Below are 22251 nucleotides of genomic sequence, written 5' to 3'. Positions count from 1 at the left end.
AAAAACATACAAATGCTGTGTCTAGAGTAGAGAAGTGCTAAACCTGCTGAAGCTCAGTAGCCATACAGCGGGTTTAAGCCAGCACTACAAACTGAGTGCTGTCATTTAAAAGCAGAGGCTATGCCAAAGCTAAGTTATCAGAAGAAGGTCAACATTAAAGATTCTACAATTAAGTTCTTTCATACATTCATACTTTTAACACCATGAGAATAGCCCAATTTAACAAAAATTATAAAAGGCTATTTTTTCAGTGATTTCTTGTAGCAAGTAATTTAAGTAAAGCAAACTTACCATATCAGTGTTGGGTTTTTCTTAATTCATTTCATTTCTGTAAAACAGACACCCTCCAGCTTCACCATAACAATCCACTGTTCTCAGCAGATACTTCCTGTTCTAGTCAGAATTGCTTAACCTTTCAAGGGAACCAGGTCATGGGGTTTGTTTGTTTTTAAATGAAGTAATTATTACTTAATTTTTTATTATAGTATCTTTTTAAGAGAAATCACCATGGTAACAGAGGAAAGGAATATATAAATATTCTATTATAACATATATATTCTATTATATTTTATTATGGTGCTCATTTCAGTAAGCAGAGGTACAGAATATGACAGCAACAACCTTCTATTGCAGCATACCACCACAGTGTAATACTCTGAGTAAAGCCATTTCAGTAATACCAGATGTACAGTGAGCACAGAAGCTGTCCCCACTGCCAACTTAGCTTTGCTGGCTGTCACAAGTCAGCAATTCCCAGACACCATTCCATAAGGAACTTCTGTCCTCTGTTCCTCGCTGAAGTCTACAGAATCTGAGGAGGGATAATGTCCTAAATTCTGTCCTTACTTCTGACCACTACAATCCCCTCAGACAAATAAAAATCAGCCTATCACTTAATTCTGTGTATGGTCAATGCACTCCGTGTATTGAATTATACCAATAAATGGAAAATACTGTTCTGGCTGACATGTCTCAGGGTATCTCAGATTTATGGCTAGCAAAAGAAAATAAATACTATAGATCTGGAAGGTGATTTATGGATTAAAGCTCTGCAGACAGGAGTCAGCTAGAACACATTACCTCAAGACTCCTTTGTGTGTGCCCATATATAAAACTGGAATTCCACTTGTCTGCCTCCCACACAGCCCTGCCAGCTCACCAGGCTCAGCCAGAATATCTGCATGTCAAAGCTGCTGTGCAGAGTCTGCCTTGATACTTGTCAGTAGAATTATTATGTGTTCCCTGTGTGAAAGAGATGAATTTAGATGTTCAAAGTATCGCCTGTGAGAGCACACCAGAGCAGCACACCCCATAATTTGGTTGGCCTGTGGGGGAGGCTGGGGGAAGCAGAGTCTTTATGACTTTATTAATTCCTGAGAAACTTAAAAGCATATGGCCCCCAGCATGACAGCATCTACTGCAGGCATGGCCATGACCCAGCCATGGGCACCCTGTAACCAGAAATATAACACTTGCTGTCTCTCTTCAGTGCCCTCAGAATGCTTCTTTAACTAATTCATGTCACTTCCTTCTGTAATACTGATGTGAAGAAAATTCCTTTGTTTTGACCTACAAGCCTCAGTCACCTTTCAGCTCTGAGAGGCTCTAACATTTTTTTATGTCTGGGGCTTTAGCCAAGGAGAGTGGCAAATCCCTGCCCGCCTCAGCCTTTGCCCAGGGACCCCTTGGATGTTTCATAGACTTTGGGATGGATCAGAGGCAGCCATTACTATCCTGATTCCTGTCAGCTCTGAGGTCTGTGTTCAGTAAAGATACATAGTTCTCATCACAATAGGATTTGCCTGAAATACTGGCTTTAATTTGGTATCTTTTGTCCATATTAAATATTTTTCCTACAAGAGCTTTCTTAATGAAGAGATAATAAAAAAGTTGGAAGCATTCTCTTCTGCATTTACAATGGATATTTTTACACAGGAAGTGCTCAAAGCAGAGATACATGTTCCAGGTTTCCTAAAAGCACTGTGGATGAAGAAAATTATCACCCTCAGGTTTAGTAGCAGAGTATTTATATATAGGTAAAACAACAGGTTTTTAAGTCATATGGACTTTGCAGTAGGGAGTAAAGTGGGGAGCAAGAGTTTCCCTTTTAGAGCTGTCTTTCAAAATAAAGTGCCAAATCAGCTGTCTACGATGGAATTCTCCCATTTTCAAAGACTAAGCTCAGCTAGTTCAAACTTACTGCAAATTTGAGTTAATATTTTGTTTCCTGAATATTTTTTAAAAAGCAAACTTCAGAAAAAATCAAACAATTCCTTACTATTTATGCCTTTCAAATAAAGCTTTATTCTCTGCTTGTCATAGATCAAGGGGTTTATCAAGGTTTTTATGTATTTATTTACTATTTTCCCCAGACTTGTCAAATTGAGCATAACATGTGGATAAAGGCAAACAGCACTAAATAATTATAATAAAACTGAACAAAAAGAAGGGGAGAATTAATGTCCTTGTTAAATTTGATGTTATCCTTTGCTTCCAGAATTAGCTGCCTATTCTGTATTTATTTTCTTCACATATATTTACATGTGCTCCCAAAGAGAAAAAAATCACTAGTGGGTAAATATGGCATAGGATTTTAAAAAGTCTCTTAAGTGTTGTTTTTTGTTTGTTTGTTTGTTTTGGATTTTGGGGGGGGGGAGGGTTTCTTTACTTGCTCCCCTCTGCCTTTTATTAATGCTAAGGAAGCTGGAGAACAGGCTGCCTGGGGAAGGGGTTTCAAGAGTGCAGACCCCTACCCCCAAAACATCCCACTGTGCTATTGAGGCTCCTTTGTGAGAACTGAGACTCGGCCACTGATACAAGATACGTGCCACTTTGTGTTACAGTCTCTGTGGAAAAAAAAAAAAATGTAATGGCACACATCAGGTGGGAAGTGTAATTTTTGTACCGATACAATATAGTACATGTTCTTAATTGCTTGGTTCTTGGTGTAGGAGATAAGATGGAAGGAGATGGAAAGGGACTTTATGGTGAGTGTGGGTGTGTGTGTGTTTGCAGTGTGCTCTTACAGGGTGGCTCTCACAGGGAGAGTGTCAGGAAGCATCATTTTGGCTAAAGTGATGTAGCCCATCACTAACTTGGCACAGCGCTGCCCTCAGGAATCCCACTGGGCTCTGCTTCAGTGCCAGTGCCCGCAGATGCCAGGGACCGGAATGGAAACGCGGACACCACGGCTCCCACTGCGGTCATTGCGAGCATAATCGCGGGGGCCGGCCTGGGGGAGGACTATTTAAGCTGCATTTTGTTTCTGTTCTTGCATGGCTGCTTAACAATTGGCCACTCGCTCGGAGCCCGTCCCCGGCTGCCCGCCGGCCGTGTCGGCTCCGCGGGCCGCCCGGCCGGGCGCGCCCCGCTTTGCTCCGCGCCCGTCCCGCCCGGCGGTGCCGGCTCCCCGCGGTACCGCGCCCGTCCCGCCCGGCGGTGCCGGCTCCCCGCGGTACCGCGCCCGTCCCGCCCGGCGGTGCCGGCTCCCCGCGGTACCGCGCCCGTCCCGCACGGCGGTGCCGGCTCCCCGCGGTACCGCGCCCGTCCCGCACAGCGGTGCCGGCTCCCCGCGGTACCGCGCCCGTCCCGCACAGCGGTGCCGGCTCCCCGCTTTGCTCCGCGCCCGTCCCGCACGGCGGTGCCGGCTCCCCGCGGTACCGCTGCCCTGCCGGGCACCGCTCCCGCTTCCCCGCCGCTCCATTTTCATCTCAATGCCGGACCCGGGCCGAGGAGTGGGGCTCCATCTCATCCGCACCAAGGCAGTAATTGATGTCAGGCCTGAGTCTATTGAGCTCAGACGAATTTCTCCAGGTTTACACCGAAGTAACCAAGACCAGTTTGTGGCCTCACTGTAAGATAGAACATTATTACAAAGTATTTGTCCCTTTGTATTCACGAAGAGGCAAGAACACAGTGCTGTTCTCATTTCTGTTTCCATCCTACCATTACTTACTTCTAGGACAATCTCTTCTACAGAATGCTGGCAAATTACAAAAATGGCAAGGAAATACAATGGGAAACATTTACACATTATATACACACAGCTGCATAATCACTAAGAAGAAAACAAATTTCTTGGCAGAGTGGAATTAAAGAAAGACCCATAAAGTTAAAGCCAGTTCTATGAAGTCCTGTCTTTCTCCTGCCTTCACTCATTTTTTTCCTGTACTCATTTTTTTATTATTATTATTTTACTTTCTCATAGAGCAGTAAGGTCAAGATAGTGAGCCCAGCTGCTGGCTACTAGCTGAGACTGAGCCTTTGAGGTGGAGAGTGGGATCTGACACTACTGTATATTTTACTGAAGACTTTTTAAGGTACCAAGTTTTTTTAGCTAGTAAATAGAGATGATTTGTGCTTTTCAAGAATGGATGTTTTCTACACTTCCAGAGGTTCTTACAGGCTGACTGAAGTAAAATTCATATGGCACTTGAGAAGAATTGACTTCCTAAAATGCTCACCATCCCTGCAGAGGTGCTTTGGTCCAATTTTAAACAGGCATTTAGTTCCCTGTTTTTGTTCAGCTTTTAGATGCTACTCATTCTAGTGCATCTTCCTTTGCAAATCCCAGAATAAAAAGAAATGTTGCAACTGCACAAGTCAAATCTGTTTGAAGAGAATGTATTGTAAAATTATCTCTGCGTTCTTTTTATACTATGAAAGTGCTGACAGCACTTTGATGTGGAAAGGATGAGATACAGTAATCTGAGGGGCTGCTATGAAAGGAACGACATGCTTTAAGCTGGAACTGTACAGAGAAACACACAGTAATGAAAGCTTCACACAACACCTAATTTGATTCTTTCTTTGCACCACAGTGAATCTTTAAAGCACATCCACCTGCTAATGAGCAGGGAGGCTTCTGAGCAGAGGTCACCTTTCTCCCACTTTTGTAAAATTCACTCCACCCCCTTATAAAACCATCCATTATCACTTTCTCTTCCACAGCATTTTGTCTTTGGTGAGTTTGCTACCATAGAGAAATCAAATTAAGAAAGGGAAAAATTAGTTCTTGTTTTTGTAATTGAAATTACTTCTAATTTTTAAGTAGTAATTACTTCTATAGATAGGGAAATTAGTTACAAATACTCCTAAAAAAAATGAGACCTCTTCCACTCTGCCCTCTGCCCCAAACTCAGGTAATTAACAAATGCAAAGCTGGAATCCTGGAGTTTCAAGCAGGAGTAACATTGCATACATGCTTGCAGATCATTGCTGAACCAGCTGTGCCTTGGTGGGTGGGATTACCTTTGGTATTCCCAGCTCAGGCTGGGAAAGGTTGACTAAAACTAGTGAAAGCAAATTTCAAGAGCAGAATTATTTTCTGTACAGAGAAATGTCATATTCACTCATACACCTATTCAAAATTCATATTTGTCTGGCTCAAAGCTAAAAAGAGCAAACTTCCAGATTTAAGGCAAATGCTGAATTTTGAATGCTAGAAAATAAATGCCTCAGGTTATTTTTATGTTTATGAATGTTAGATAGTGAAATATTTCCTAAAGCTGAGAAATTTGTCAGATTATTAACGAGAACAAAATAAATCCACTGCATTGCAAATAATGCCCTGAATGCCCAGTGAAAAGTCATGATGATTAGCTGTACCACAACTTCCCTGTGTTGATATTAAGCACAAAACACAGAGGACTCACCCCAAAGTGTCTGCAACTATCACAAGGCACCTGGAAACAATTTATTTAATTTTCCCAGAGGATGGTTTATCCTCCCACCCCTAAAGTACATGCTGTGATGCTTACAGACTGGAAAAACTAGACACATTGTGTCAAAGCTACAAAGATCCATAAGATGGTTATTAAGAGAGTAGATCTTTATCTACATTTATTTGAGATGCCAGTATAGCCTTTAAAATATTAGTACATGGATGCATTTGACAGATAAATTACAGCACATATATTATTAAGAATTAGTTCCTAATTAGTTGTAATTCTAATAAAAGGAAGAATAATTATGTTTCTAAACTCAGCAAGGTAAAGAATGGGACACGCTCTGTGACCCAAAAGGAGTTTATAATTTCCATGTAAAAATATTTAGTGAATATGTAATGAAGCTGTGGAAGCTGGAGGATCTGGACATCTCCTATGGAGAGAATAAAGCCTCATGTCATAGAGTTAAGCTTCATTCTGCTGCTCTCCCACAACCAAGAGCACAATTTTATTATTTGGAACTTGGGAGTATATAGGAATGCCTTGATTTATTTCTTCTCTGTGTGTTTTATAGTACTTGCCTTTTTCTCATAGTCATCTTCATTCAGGCAAATCCGTGTGCGACTCAGAAATAACCACATCTGACCTGCCCAGCTGGCCGCTTGATCTGAGCATTATCCTGTTACTGCATTCCTGCCCTGGCACAGATCTTATCACAACACAAGGCTCTCACACGTTTCCCAGTCTGACAGCTCTGCATATTGTAGAGTTCAAAGTGCTGACTTCCACCTCTGAATCTCTCAAGGGCCTAGGACCTGCCTGAAAAGGGTCTGTAGAGATACATCAGAGAAAATGAGATCACTCTGCTAAAGAGAGATATTAGCAGGCTTTTTTGGGGAGACCTGCCTACTATTTAAACTTCTGTTATTGATTGAAGTCCTGAGGTGTTCCTGTGACAGGTTACTGAAAGTGATTTAAAGGAAATATTTGCTTATATGTGGGGTTTTTATTTCATTTATGAGTTTCAACTTCTGGCAAACCCATGCAATGAGATGGAGAGAAAGAGAAAAAACTACCCAAAATTCTGTTTGTAGTAGGTAGGTGTTTTTCAGGGTCAGAAAAAATAGTGATGGCTCTTGACACTTAAAAAATGTTTAAGAAAAATTATCACTTCAGGTTGTCATAAAAACCTGCCTCTCTGAGTTTTAGAGGTTATTCATGATTATTTTTGCATATATTTCGTATATTTTAGCAAAATACCTAATAGGCTTGGTGTTTGTATTTTTATGACTGCTGTAACTAAAGCTGTTCCTTGTTTATTCTCTCTTTGTTCTTGTTCACTTCATGCTATCTTTCTTCTCTGTTTATCCACACACAAACAAACAAACAGCGCTTCCTGCTGTCTCCCAGATCACTGCCAGCTGTCCTGATGTCAACTGGCAAAGGACAAAAGCAGCCCTGCCATAAAGACCTTTGCTGAGAAGTGATCTCTGCAGCCTCCTCCCTTTCTTCAGAGTGCCAGCAAAGATAGCACAGCTCTCCAAACTGGAACCATTAGAGGAATTCAGTCATTTGGTTAACTTTCTATTATTGGGCATAAAAGAAGAAAACCAAAACAAACGTTCTTTTGACCCTTCTTCAAACCAACACCTCTGGTTGCAATGCTGGGCAGAATTTTTATGTTCAGAGATTAATATACTGATGAATGGTTGACTTAATTTTCTTAAATTGTCCCTTCCTGGAAAAAAAAGCTCCTGGGGGCACTGGTTTGTTACAAAAAGAAGGGAAAAAAGCTGAGAAGATTAAGATGCCTCTGTTCTTAGAATTGAATTTCCCACAATGATACACACTGATGCTATTGAGAACAGCACATAAGTGACAGAACTACTGTTGGTAAATTTGTGTACTATGAAAACTCCTCAGAGTCAAAATTAGTCACGGTATCAAAATAAATCAAGGTAATTCATAACTGCTGCTGAGAAGCACTGTTACAATATATTAGGGAACTTACAGAAGAATTTACAGAAGTAACATTTCATTAAATCTATAGGTAGGAGGTGGGGAAAAAGTCCATATTGTTGATAAGATCTCACACACTGGAAAACAAAAAAAGCTATTGGATTAGGTAGGAAAAAAAATAAGAAAACATTTTAATTCCTAGAGAATCTGTGTCTAAAGGAAGAAATTCTGAAAATAATTAATAAAACAATATCTTTCATAATAATTCTCATACATGCAACTTACCTATGGTCCATTGCTTGGAAAAAACCACAACAAAATCCCAAACCCTCTAATCCTTATTAAAATATACTGGCAGGAACACATACACACTCAAAGAAAGCATTAATATCCAAAATACCAGATTACTTTCAAATATTAACATTGTATTGAATGTGATTTCTTAATTTGCTTCTATAGGGTAAAGCCAGTTTAAAGCTAAATCATCCAAATAACAGTTAGGGAACATCTTTTGTAAGTTTGTGTCACTTGGTGCTTTGGTGCTTCTTGACCTGTGGTCTTTTTTAGGACTACTGAGTCATAAATATACTGGATCAGGCGGGTATTTATGCTTCTTTTCAGCTCAGTGATTGAGGCTGCCTGTCCTTGCTTTAACCTACTTTCCCTCCTAAAGTCATTTTGCCTCATAAGCCCCATGGAGATTTGAGAGGCAAAGCCAGTTTATTCCTATAGTGGTCCCACTTTGTTCAGAGATATTGCCAAAGGCTCATTTGGAAACCTTCTCACAGGAAATAGGAACATTTGGTACTTTGCAAAAACCGTAAGGACTCAACTCAAAATAGAAAGGTAGAGTAAGCAACCGTAAGAGGAATGTACTGCTTCTCTTCAAATATAACATCTGAGGAAGCCCATTAAAAACAATGAAAAGTAATTAATGCTCATCACATATTCACACATGGAGTCATTCTAAGCATTAACTATTGGCTAACTGTTTGACAGTTATTATTTATAATAGAATATATTCTATTTCTGATGTGGAGTTTGCCACACATTCTGTAGCAGAGTTAAAGAAAAATATTAATTTTGTGTGTATTTTTCATGTTGCATTTTATGTCTTAAAATGTTGAAGTCTTTCACCATGATGAAAAAGGATGGGGCAGTCAAAAATACATATTAAAAAAAAAAACTTCAATTTTTTTAAATTTGTAAAAAATCCAAGTATATTTTGCTATTCTGGGATATAACTCCTGTGCAGCAAGACACAGAGGTGACAGATGGAGGGTGCCACCTGTATCTAGGCAGGGTTTTTATGAGCACTCTTCAAGATCACTTTGTACTTTCATAAGGGAACTCTGTGATTGTTTTATGTGATCACCCCCCTCCCCAGTGAAGATGAAGATAAAATCTTTCTGTCCAGAAGGACTTCTGAGAAGAAGACCATTTTTTGACACTGCTCAGCTGCACTCATGGTGTCCCCAGAATTTTTGTGAAGTAAATACTTCACAACAATTAGGACAACAAAGACAGATAACCATTCCAGCAAAGGGACGGCTGAATTTCCTACCCTGGGTAGCTGAGAGAAACTATGCATGGCATGGTGCTGCAGGGAGGAAACAGTGCTTAGAATTAGAATTTACCCTTAAATAAATAAATAAAAAAATTCAAAAGTCATTTCCTTGAGTGCAGTGAGTCTTCAGATCATCCATCATACAGTCTTTCTATTTAGACCATACAGCAAATTTGTTCTAGTATTTCTATGAATAGTTTGTTTATTTCTTTATTTATATATTACTAATAGCACAATCAATTTGGTTTTACTCCATTAGCTGTGCCTTGGCGTTTGCATATCTTCTGATCTGCAGACCATAATGATAACTAAATCATCAAATAACAATAATCTTGCTCCTCAAGTTGCAGTGCCCCAGCCCTTTGGAGAAATACAGCCATATGCCATAGGAAAAACCGTGCCCGTTTTTAGCACAAGCACCACCAAGACACAAATCACAACACAGGCAGAGTTAATTAAGTCAGGCACCTACTGTTTGCCTATAGTTTGAAATAGCTATTAATTTGAAAGTCTACTGTAGTGCTGAAATGAGATAATTAACTAATGCATTGTGTGACATGATGAACACATTCCTAAAGGGGCTTGTTACAGTGACTTTTTTGGGATAAGACAGTAAAATTTTAGGTAATATAACACAGCAGTTTGAAGGGGAAAAAATGCTTACAGATCTTTCTTAGACAAAGTGAGAAAAAGGTCAGGAGCTCTTACCACTGATTATACTGATTATATATCAGTGTGCAGAACTACACAGCTGTTAAAACTACCAAAGGATCATCAACACTTTGGCACCTATTTTTGTTAGTTTGAACAAGTAATTTTGGCAATTACTGTGAATTTTTTTAATTATTATTTGTAGTATATATATACACAAGAAGTCTGTATTTTGTTTAAAATCATATTGAATTACATACATGGTGTCACTATCACTCCAAAGGAATTTCTTTTATCTATTTAGTGCACCTATCTTATTGACTGAAGTACCTTCTTTTCTCGATTGACCTGCTAACTCTTCCATTTCACACTACTAGAAGACTCTTTGATCCAGGAAAAAAAAAAAATGAGACATTCTGAGTAGGCTAAAGAACAATTCTGATGATATTAAATAGGATTGAAAGGATTAAAATGAGAGACAGGACACAGAGTGCAAGCTCTGCCAGGATTTAGACCAGCTACATTCACAGATGAGGTAAGATCCTAGGATCACTTTCACCTTGAACACAAGTTGATCTCATATTGTGAAGAGCCTCTATTTAATAGAATTAAAATATATCACTTCCAAGAAAATAATAGTGGCATCAGGTTTTATACAATACCAAACAGTTACTGCAATACTAGTTGGCTGTTACAGAGGAATGAGGTATTTTACTACAAGTATGCTTCAGTTTATAACTAGTTACTTTTCTTGTTACTAGACTCTCTTGTTTTTATTGTTTCAAGTATGTTACTGTTCTGTATATAGAAAAGCTCCCTGTGAAATACTTCATGAGGTCTTTCCATTGTTGTTACTCTGTTACAATGCTGAAAAAAATGTTTTCCACCAACCTTCTGCATTTATGAATCTATTGTAATTAATTCACATAGCTGGATATGCTGCAAGAGCCAGGAAATCCAAAGGCTGCTTAATGTTCTGCCAACATCTAGATATTCTGTCATGACATCAGGACCATAAGAATTATCCAGAAACCAAACAAATCCAGAATAATTAATGTTCATGCTGGTTTTGTCCTTTCCATGCATTATGGCGTATCATCTACCCACCATGTGTTGGTGCCTTAATCTCACCTGAGATTCACTGGGAGCAGCCAACAGCTCTGGTCAGAGATCACCTTTCCCTCTGCATTGTTGAAGAGATGAAAGATGAGCATGACATCCAAATGTCAGTTCAGCAGTGAGAAGCAGCTATACTAACTTGTCCTTTATTTGAAGGCATGAGTGGCTGCTTCTGCTCAATGACATCAGTGTAAAAATGCAGGAGGAAGATGACAGAAGGGACAGGACGCTGCATTTTTTTTTCCTTTTACCTACTGTATCATGCATTATTGTGACACAATCACCAGGTTAGTTCAGGAAGGAAAAGTGCATTCATTAGCCTGTCCTCTGGTTTCTAGGCACAAACACACCTTCTAGCACTCAGCATCATGACCCCACCATGGGTTCTACTGTCCTAGCTCTGCAGAACAGCAGAGATATTTTTTTCCTTAAAGGTCAGGAGATATAAAAATACTTCACAGAGGATAAAAAAACCAGCACAAAGGAGTAAAAACAAAATTGAAAGGGGTTTAGTTACTAAAAAAGGATTTTAGTTGCTAAATAATCTAAAGCTGCCAAATGATGACATAGCTCAATTCATGGTGTAGCCCTGAAATTTTAGGCAGATATTCAGGGTGCTGGCTGTAGAATGATGCCTTGGTTTGATGAAGTCTTGAAACTGTGGAAAAGAACCAACATTCTTCTGCAGTGTGTAAGGACAAAGTGAAACTAAGGACATGAAAACACCAGTTCACAGCCCAGAGTGACCTGTGTCTGCAGCACTATGTCTGGCTCCACTCCATACCACTTTGTAGGAAAGGCTTCAAACAAACAAACATTAATTATATTAACAAGCAAAAACTCATTGCAAAAAATGTACCTTTATTTTTTTTTTTTTTTTTTTTTTTTGCCAATCTGCATTCACTATGCTTTCCTTTTCTGAATAATTGCTTCCCCTGTATATTAATTTAAGGTTAGACTGGACAAGAATTGTTTTCAGTCCCAGAAGCTGGTTGGAGAAGAGCATTGCCACAAAACTGAAAGAAGGCAGATTATAGGATACAGACCAGGAAGTGCTTTAAACAGTAGCTGAGTGGATTTTTTTATTACTGTGAGAAGCAGCTGAAAGACTGTCATTAAAAATAATAGCAAACATATGTGATGTGTTCTCACACAGAGGAAACTGTGTGGAAGTTCCACATATGATCATCCTGCCACTGAGCTCAGAGGGATAGCTTCACTTTGATGAGGTTTCAAAACACATTGCAGGAGTCTGCTGGTGTTTTCTTGGGAAAAACAAATTTTGTGATGGAATGTGATGAGTGTCACACATTTGAGGTATCAAAAAGAGATATTTCTTAGTATTGTAAACCCATGATCTTCCAGCAGTTATTAAACTGTAATGGTGAGGGGACTGCAGAGCACGGATATTGGATCCCTCTGAAACAATGGTGTTTATGTGATGTAAGAGCTTTCTTCTTTCTCTCCTATATGTTGTTTCTTAACACTCTGCATTGGAAATAACTCCTGCCACACAAAAAGTAGCAGTAGAGTAGGGATTGCATGTCCCTGATCCACTCTGCTACTGAACAAGTTCAGCTGTGTTGTCTCCAGCCTCCTTTGCTGACTCACCTCACTTATGTGACCTTAAACTGAAACCACAGAGGATGAGATTTCTCATCTCAGCTGATGTGTGGAATAATATCCTGCAGCTGGCACATTGCAACAGCTATCTGGAAACAATTTTTGAGCCTTGCACAAGATTATAATTCTACAGCATGCTAAAGGTCACACTGATTAACTTGGATGGGAATTAGCTGTGTATAAATTCCTTACTCCTAATAAAGCAGGCAGGAAACCAATGTCCAATCCATCATTTTGAAATTAATTAATAAAGCAATACTAACTGCAAAGACTCAGTTACCAGAATAAGCTATTGGAGCAGCTATCACTGTTTTTCCAGAAGCATTAGGTACTTGTATGAATTGGGTGTTATTGTATTTCAAAGCCTGATCATCATGCTTACTTAAGGTGAAGAATTCTTTGTTGATTATTGCTGTTCTAAATACACATAAAGCCACTCAACAGGAGTTAATTCTTGTGTGGTTTTGTCTTTGGATTTTTTTTTCCAGACTCCAAAATCATGCTCCATTCGAACTGTAATGTACTTCAGACTGAGATAGAGATGAGAGAACCTCACCATCTCTTACACCCACAGAGTAGCTGCACAGCTGCAGGGTGATCAGGATTGCTTCAGTTGGATTACTTCACTTGAGTGCCTTCCAGGCAAGTAAGGAGTCCCACATGATGAGAAAGAAGTTGTGGAAGACACACCAAGCAAGAGAATGTACCTGCATCCCTCTTACTCTCTAGAAGCTGGAACCCACAGTCACGTCTCTACTTCAGACTCTGTACATTTAGGATCTTGAGTGCAGCAGATTCCAAAAGGCTGATCAGGGGTACTCAACCTGCACTGCATTCTACCCCCTTAAAGCACTTGGGAAGTGCAAGCTTTGTCTTTTCACTCTCACAGAACTAAAACTTGCATCTCTTAAAGCATTTTGCCAAACCACAAGACTAGACCCACTGTAAAATTTAAGAATTCTCTCTTTAACCTGGTGAGGAATAAAATCTAACTGTGACCTATGGCAGAAAAAGGACTGTAAGATGGCAGGGAAGAAATGAGCAGAAGGGAGCTTCACTGCATAATCCAATAGTAAAAGCATTAACTTATGAAAGGAGAAAAGGGAAACCTCACTTCACTGCTGCTATTCAGCACTTAATGCCCTTTCTCTTGTTCAGTGAATCCCATTGCCCCAGCCCCTTGTCTGCTTTCCACATCCAAGAAGAGAACTGAAGAATTGAAGTCACCCCAGTTATTCAGCCCCTCTTAAATCACAAACATGTTTTTCAGAGGTTATCAGTAGTCTCCTGGTGGAGGCACCTCAAAAAAGACCTTTACATTTCCCATCTCTGTCCTCAGGCTCCCTCTGAGGCAGAGCTCAGCTGTCTATGCTCTCTCTTTCTCAGGGCATTTGGAGGGGCAGGCTGAGGGATGGTACTTGTGGCACCAGCCACAGGATGTCCCCCTCAGGAGATGCTGCTGCCACACTGGCACCATATGCCTTTTCATTTCGTGACACCTGTTTACACAGCGTGAGGCAGGAAAAAGATTACTTGCACAACAGAATGGGAAATCATGGAGTGGGTTCAGGGAATAGCGTGTGAAAGCATTTAACAATTCACATTGTGAGAATGTGTAGAACTGTCCAAATAAATGCTGTTTCCAGTCTCCTGTGTAAGAGCCACATTTGCAAATCATTAAGCCAAATAAAGCAAATCCTGTAGCTAAAAGTTATAAGCAGAAAAAAAATTTCACTTTTTCTGATTGTTGTTTCTTAACATTTCCATGTTGGCAAGGTGTGTTTTGCTGCCTTGACTATTCTGCTTAGTATTACAACATAAATGAGAAAGTTGACTTTTATGAATGTGTAACTTAAAATAACTATTCTCTCCTGAGCACAGAATATTTGTCTCTGTGACAATATACAATGTTACAATGGCATTGATGGCCTTTGGAAAAGTTGGAGAATAGGTTTGCTCCCATTTTGTGAATGCTTCAAATTCTGGGGAACGTGGACTGGTAGATTAGTTTAAACCAAAGTGGTTCTGAGTTAAAGTGCTGCATAGCACAATCTCAGTCATGGCCTGATGCTCCTTTTCTCTTACTCTTCTGAGATCTTCTGAGTGACAGAAGAGCGAGATAATTTAAATCTTGGGGATTAAGTCTTCAATTGCTGCACCACATTGACCAGATCTGTCCAATCATGCATATCCTCTCCTTACTATGCTGTGATTTTTTGGTTTTTTTTGGACAGTGAGCATTTGAGTCTGTACTAACTGTTACAATGAAAATAGCGCTACAGGCGTATTACATGATGTGACAAAACATTAAGAACTCTAATGCTCAGTATAGAATAGATAAGTTGACTTAACAACCTCCAAAAAGAAAGAAATGTAGCATTTTCCAGCTCTGAGAAAGCTCCATGTTCATCGCCTGGAGAAGCAGCGGGTCCCACAGGTGCGGCGGCGCCCTGGCCCGGAGGAGCTCATTGCATTTCACAGCATGGAAACGAACCACAAGCACTTCAAGACCTTATGTAGCACTGTCCTTTGTTTTCATCCCGTTTCTATGCATTTAATTACTCTCCCAAATCCAAACACATTTGTGCCTACAATAAGCCAGAGGCTCTCTGTTAGCCTGGATCCGTGGCGCCGAATCCCTTCAAACTTTCAGAGGCCAAACAGACCCTGCAGCATACAGGTGTTCCAACACGGCAGCGCTCGGCACTGCAGTGCGTGCAGGGCTTTTCCCCCAGGATGCCCAGCCCAGCAGTTTTTGTCTGGCACGCAGGGCGAGCGCGCTCCTTTCCGACTGAGGCGGCCCCGCCCTCCGGCCGCCATGTTGGGGTGGGGCCGGCCGCGCGCTCCTCGCGCTGCCGGAAGTGACGTGTCCGGGCCGCGCGCGGCGGCGGCGGCGGGAGGTGCGGGCCGGGCCGGGTTCAGGAACGGGGCCGGGGCCGGGGCTCGGCGGGCCGTCCCTTCCCGCCATCCCCGTGGGGTCCGGGGGAGCTCCGGGTCGGGGTTCGCGGCCTCCCCCGCCGCGAGCGGACGGGCCCGGGCCGGGAGCCGGGCTCGGGGTCGGTGGGCCGGGCCCCGGCAGCCCCGGCCGCGGCCTGTCCGCTCGCTCGCTCGGGGCCGGCTGCGGCGGTGCAGCCGCTGTGCCGCCGCAGCGTATCGGAATAGACCCGGGGGAGCCTTTGGGTTTAAGGACTTGTGTAAGCATAGCCTTAAAGGACAAAATAAAGGTGCGTGTTCTGGCACCTTGTGCAGTCGAAAGCTTTTGATTTTCTTCCGTGTGTTACAGGTGAAATGGTTTTCATATGCTGAACTCCAGCTTGGATTGCCTCGTTGCTGCACGTTGAGAACTTCGTAAAAAGCAGGAAGTCAAGATGAAGAGCAGGGTGACACAAGTAAATGTAAGTGTTCTTAAAACTAAATTGTGAGATTTTATACTCCCATGTCACTGGTAATTAGGTTTGTAGTTGATATTATGTTAAATAAAACTTCCTGAGTGCAAAGCAAGTAATATCTGTAACAGACAGCAGTTGTTTGCAAGATAAATGCTACTAGGAGTCAGTAAATTACTGACTAGTAATTTACTAGCTGCTGTTGTCCTTGCAATTAAAGTCCTGAATATTATTAGTGTAAAATGTTGCAATAATTGGTCAAAACTGACTGAATGCTGATGGCTCAACAGTAAGTGTAAGCATGTAGAGGAGTGGAGAAGGATTTTGAGAAATTTAACAACAATCTTAAAAGATATTGAAACAATAAGTTGCAGTTAATTTGACAACTGTATGTCATACTATGCACGTTAAAACTTTTCCTTTTAATAGCTATGTGTCCCACTTCTGAGTGGATGGGGTTGATTTTTTTGGGAATGCAAGAAGAAAAAGTTTAGAAATGCTGTTTGCAATGGATGCCAGTTTTGAGACATGTTAACAGAGCAATATTGTTGTGATGCCCTGACTCAGATCTGTGGTATTACTCTCCCTGTTTGCCCAGAGTTGGAACCTGCATAGGCTTCTTCACTCTTTTAGACCATCTTTTCTGACTTGAGTGACTTCTAGTAGGGATGCTTGAGGGGTAGTTTAATACCTTCTCCTGTTCTCCCCACCTGGTAGCGCTCTCTCATCTGTCAAAACAAGCCAGTTAGCAAAAGCACACTGTTTGGACAGTTTCACTTAATCACTTTGATGAAAATGGATAAGGAAGAGGGCTAACTTGTGGCAGAAAACCTGGTCACAAAGAGCTGAGGGTGACAATTTCTTCAGCAAGCATAGCTTCTTTTGCAAGGAGATGTGATAAATGGCAAATACAGAAACAGCCATAACATTGTTTTATTTCTGTGAACATTTGTCTCTTTGGTTCTGCTTGGGCAGAGACACATGATAAAGAATCCATTGGAATGGATCAGCCTTAAAAAGACCCACTGCCTTCTTCCCATCTGCTAGATAGGATTTAAATACAGTAACTATTTTGTGGTATTCAAAGATTTTTATTACCGCTTTCTTGGAAGCTTAGGATTCAGACTGGCATATATTACTATGCTGGGAAAAGGAAACAAGGACTCTTGTTACCCTTGAATGAATTCAGTGATCTGCTGTGTGCTGTAATGACCATTCAAAGGGGTAAAAAACCTTGGTGAATGTGTGAATTTTTTGTACTGTGTCCACTGTTGAAGATAATGTGGCTCTAAAATGACACAGGTGGACATAACTTCTATAGGGATGCATGCTGCCAGTGGATAGTGCAAAGCCCTTGTTTTGTGTCATGGCCTTTATGCAGGCAACAGAACTCTGGGTGTAATTTTAACAATTTGAACTGCCCTCTTGGAAGGGCAATATTCCAGGATATGTTATAGTGGCCTCAAAAAAACAATTATTTTTTTTGCATATATACACACCCTCCCAGTTAAGTTTTTGGAGATAGCAGTTGCTCTGCTTTTTATGGAAGAGGTGTCATGTTCTGGTCACCCAGAGTTTTAATTGGTTCTTTGGTGGGGAGGAGGCTGCTTCAACAAACGAGCTGAGTGTTCCTACAGGGAGTTCCATCAAGGTGCATAAGGAAATGCTTTTGTTGAGTTACTGCATCATGTGAGGTGTTCCCTGTTTCACAGATAATGACTCTGTGACATTGTGAGATTGTGGTTCTGAAAAATCATAAATAATATTTTAAAGAAAGAGGTGACCCTTCCAATGAAAGTACTCAGGTTACAAATGCTGCTGTTTACAAATGTTTAGAAACATGTTAATGAATATCTTTCTGTTTGCTGTAGATGCTGTCACTTTCTGATTTTTGTACTGATTTTCTACTCCATACTTCATGTCATGGTTCAGCCCATGGAATTTGGTGTGAGCTGTTTAAGTGTGTATCACTTACACAATTCTGCAAATCTGCCAAGTAGATCAGTGCAGCTCAGATGTTTGTAATGTATGAAACTAAGAATGACTCTTGAGGAAATAAATTGTGATTAGTAAAAAGGGGGAATGTAAGGAAAAATTACTCAATAAAGGGAATTTTTAGGAGAGAGGAAAGACAGTCTTTAAACAAGAAATGGTGGAATTCTGTTCATGGTATTGCGTGTAATACAACAAATGAAAATGGCATCTGAAAAAACGAAGCAGGAAAGGCAGACCAGTGGTCCATCTACTCTAGTCTCCAGCAGTAGTTAACAGCAGATGCCTTAAAGAGTTTAGGAATAGGGATATATAAAAGTACTTGCCGACATACTCTCACACTCTACCTGTTTGCAGCTTCCTCAGCCAGATAAAGTCTTTTAGTAACCCTTGTGGATTTTTCTTTGGTGTTTATTCCATGCCTTGAACCTGTGGAAGCATTTGGCATGTGCAGCATCCTGTAGCAGGGTGTCTAGCTGCTTAACTGCTTGTTCCTAGAGAAGCAGGAACCTCTCCTGACTGCCGTCAGCTTTATTTGATGGCCCTTCTTGTAAAAGAGTGGGAACTGAGGCATGGTATGCTTTGATCTAAGGAGAGGTGCTCACAGTCATGTTGTGGCTTGATTTTTTTTCTTTCTCTTTCCTTAAAGCATGGTTCCAGTCATGACAGGAAGGAAAACTACAGTTCCCGACATGAAAGTTCATCTCCAGAGGACAGGTAGAATGACTGATTTTTGTATCCTTCAATTCTGTATATATACCTCACATAGTGAGTTAGAGAAGTTAAAAAAATTATCAGGTTATGTTTCTTTTTATATATTACCATAACTAAGTGTTAAAAACCAAGTGTAGCAAGTTTGTTTAATTACATACTTGAGTGTCACTATAACAGTAATTAAATGGATGTGTTACTGAAAGTTAGTGTTTAGCTAAATTATGAGACTTGAAAGTGGAAATTACATGCTAGCTTTTTGCTTGAAGTCACATATTGCTGATACCATAGTTACCATTTTTGGGCAAGATGGCTTCATGCTGTACAGGCAAAAGTAAGTAGAAACAAAGGAATATGTGCGTTCCGAGGAATGCAAGCTGCTGAATTTACCATTGATTTTTGATGTTATTACTGTTAAACATTTAATTTCAGATTTTAGGAGCTTTCTTTTACAGTTCTTTTTTTGATTTTTGGTAATATTTTCCTGATGGCAAATTATTGTTAAAGTAGACCCTTTTATTGGAGTATATTTTGAAACTCACATTGCAGAATTGGAACTTCTGCATAGTTACGTTATATTGCAGGTAAATATTACACCATTGGTTTTCTCAGCCTCTTACTGAAAGGTTTTTGTGTCTTGTGTTGCAAGAAGGGACATGGAGCGTGATAGGTCTCGGTCTCCATCTCCCAGGAAGAGGAGATACTCTGATGACAGCAGATATGATGAGGAATATTCAAGACGGGAATACTATGATGACAGAACTTCAGATGGAAGGTCTGGAGCCCTTTCTTAATCAGTAATGAAATACTTATTTTTAAATAATAAAATATGTAAGCTTTTCACAAACACTTGGGTGTTTATTTTCCCTTTAGAAGGATGGAAAGGGGGAGAGACAGACACTATGAGAGATGGGAAGACAGAGAATATGATCGAAGGAAGCAGAGAAGATACTCATCACCTGACCGCAGGAGTCCAGAGAGGTCGACAGGCCAGAGCTCACTTACTCATGACGAGACCACCTCAAAGAAGAAGAAAGAAGAGGTGGATCCAATCCTCACTCGCACAGGTGGTGCATATATTCCACCTGCCAAGCTCAGGATGATGCAAGAGCAAATCACTGATAAAAATAGGTGAGTTCAAAGTTACATAGTAGTTTTTTTGCTACAAGCAAAATGGTTAAGGTGTTTAGAGAGAGTGTTGTGATCATTGTTTTGGAAGTATGTTTTTATGAGAAGAGAGATAAGAGAATCAGATTAAACTACCTGCTTCTGCTGTAAAGTGGAAATTATAAAGGAAAGCAGGATACTGAATGTACCTAGGATTTTTTTGGAATGTCTTACAAAACAACATACTGGGTTATACCATATCTGCAGAGAATTACACTTTGGTTTCTCATGTTGGTTTACTGATTTTCTAATGGTTGAATGTATAATTGTGAACAAGTCTTCACATTTATGCAGAGAATATTTTTAATTTATTTTACTGATTAAATAAAAATGTGAATGCATGCTATATATGTATAAATTTGCTCAGTGCAACTTCAAATTTTTACATTATTAATTTGTGATACTCTGTAATAGCTTGGCATACCAGAGGATGAGTTGGGAAGCCTTGAAGAAGTCAATCAATGGTCTTGTCAATAAAGTGAACGTTTCTAATATAGAAAACATCATTCATGAGCTCCTTCAGGAGAATATTGTTCGGGGAAGGTAAGCCTTAGTATTTTAAAATAATTCTTTTGCTCTTCTGGACCATGTACACTTCCTGTGTACACTTCTGTGTGTGTTATTAGTAGTGTATGGGTGTTAGTCAGATTTTAGTATTAACCTTGGGCCATATTGTCCTATCCAGAATAATCCCTTACCTGGGAAAGGTATTGTATGCTTGGTGGAATAAGAGTACAACAGACGGTGTATATTTCCTTTTCTTAAGGTTTTCCCAATGCATTTTACTTGAATGACTTGTAATTTACAGTTGTCACCATCTATATATTTTTGTAGCGCTTTGTTACTTTTTTCTGGGACAAATAATATTTTTAGCCACTATTTAGCAAAACAAGTTTTACTACAGTTATGTGTTGGTGTTGTTTATCAATGTAATGTAAAGACCATTATGCTGTTGTAGCTTGATAGATCCAAAAATAATTTTGTTACATTTCAAACAGATAGTGAAACTTTTCATGTGTGTTATATAGATTTGATGGGAAGATCAGAGTCAGGCAACTAGCATAAAAATAAGATAATTAAGTAACATCTGGACAGTGGGCAAATACCTGAATGTGATTTCTGTTAAAAGTAATAATGAAGTTTCATGCTTTTGTAGGGCTGCTTTTTACTTGCCTGTATTTCTTGTCCCCAAAATTTAATTTTCATACTAGCAACGTTATTTTAGTTTAAAAATTACTTTATTGACTATTTTTAGAATGCACTTGTCTGTGGAAGTTTCTGTGCAGTTTATAAATGTCAAAATAATATATATGGAAAATGGTACCATTTCCTTCCATAGTTCTGTACTCGAATTTGCACAAAGGGCATTTAAAAGTAATGCCATGGACTTTTACCTGGCTGTCAGGTCCTTTCCTGAGGTTTTAATTAGATGGTAAATAAGAATAAAACAGACCACTTTCAGTACAAGCAAGAAGTAACTAATTTCAAAATGGAAATATTCTATTTTTATGCACTAGCGTGAAATGAGTTCTATTTCACCAGTCAATGCCAAAGTAAGTAGGAATAAGGTCCCTATGCACTTTGTATTTATTACTCTGTAGGAGTAGAACACGGAAGGTAGATTTGGATATCAGTGTCCTCGCTTACATGTAGTTGAGTAATACAGCAAAAGTCAAATTCAGTGTGCTTTAAGCATTACAAAAAGCAAAACTGAGAGGAAAGGAAGCAAGTCGCATATTCTTTTAAGACTTTCTTGATAATAAGTGTAAAATAGATTATTTGAATAATAGAAGAACTATTATCTCATTAGTCCTTTCTCTACATTTGTTTAGGCTCTAAGTAGTAGTTCAGATTAAAAAAGGGATAATTGAAGGATACAAGATGGTTTTTTGCATTGCTTAGCATTTTTGAGTGTATCTCTAATATGAACAATATTTAGTGAAAATTAGGTAACAGTTTAAGAACTTTTCAGTTCAGACAGATTTGTGCAACACATTTTGCAAAATTCCATTTGTGGCATGATAAACCATGGTTTGAAAAAGATAGCTGATTTCTTCCAGCTATTTCAACTGCACAACACTATTTCATGTGGTAAGTACTAACTAAAAACATTACATGCTTTATTACCAGGAAGATCTTTAAAACTTACTTGTTTTTCCAGGGGATTGCTGTCTAGATCCATTTTGCAAGCTCAGAGTGCCTCTCCGATTTTCACTCATGTTTATGCAGCTCTTGTGGCAATTATCAATTCGAAGTTTCCAAATATTGGTGAATTGATCCTCAAGAGGCTGATACTGAATTTTCGTAAAGGGTATCGCAGAAATGACAAGGTATGTAAGATGTAAAGGAGCAACGTGCTGAAATGTGGAATTCTGTAGTGTAACTGTGTCAAGTGTGTACAAAGGAGCAC

General features: G+C 39.8%; 1 protein-coding gene across 2 annotated transcripts in view; it reads left to right on the top strand.

Moving 5' to 3' along the window:
* Window positions 1-15442: 15442 nt before the first annotated feature.
* Window positions 15443-22251, top strand: part of CWC22 (CWC22 spliceosome associated protein) — a 28518-nt gene continuing 21709 nt past the window's right edge. Inside the window, exons 1-7 of one of the 2 annotated variants that reach the window (XM_021552371.3) lie at window positions 15443-15485; window positions 15869-15980; window positions 18613-18680; window positions 19324-19449; window positions 19548-19805; window positions 20256-20384; window positions 22003-22171. In XM_021552371.3, coding sequence (XP_021408046.3) covers window positions 15954-15980; window positions 18613-18680; window positions 19324-19449; window positions 19548-19805; window positions 20256-20384; window positions 22003-22171 — 777 coding nt within the window. In that variant the 5' untranslated portion in view covers window positions 15443-15485; window positions 15869-15953. Of the gene's footprint in view, window positions 15486-15638; window positions 15780-15868; window positions 15981-18612; window positions 18681-19323; window positions 19450-19547; window positions 19806-20255; window positions 20385-22002; window positions 22172-22251 lie in introns of those variants that run through there. The other variant, XM_085585164.1, reaches the window with a different exon arrangement.

Source organism: Lonchura striata, chromosome 7 (genome assembly GCF_050655825.1).
Source record: "Lonchura striata isolate lonStrDom1 chromosome 7, ASM5065582v1, whole genome shotgun sequence".
NCBI lineage: Eukaryota > Metazoa > Chordata > Aves > Passeriformes > Estrildidae > Lonchura > Lonchura striata.
The sequence above is the reverse complement of the archived record's forward strand: the minus strand, read 5'-3'. Positions and strand labels throughout refer to the sequence as shown.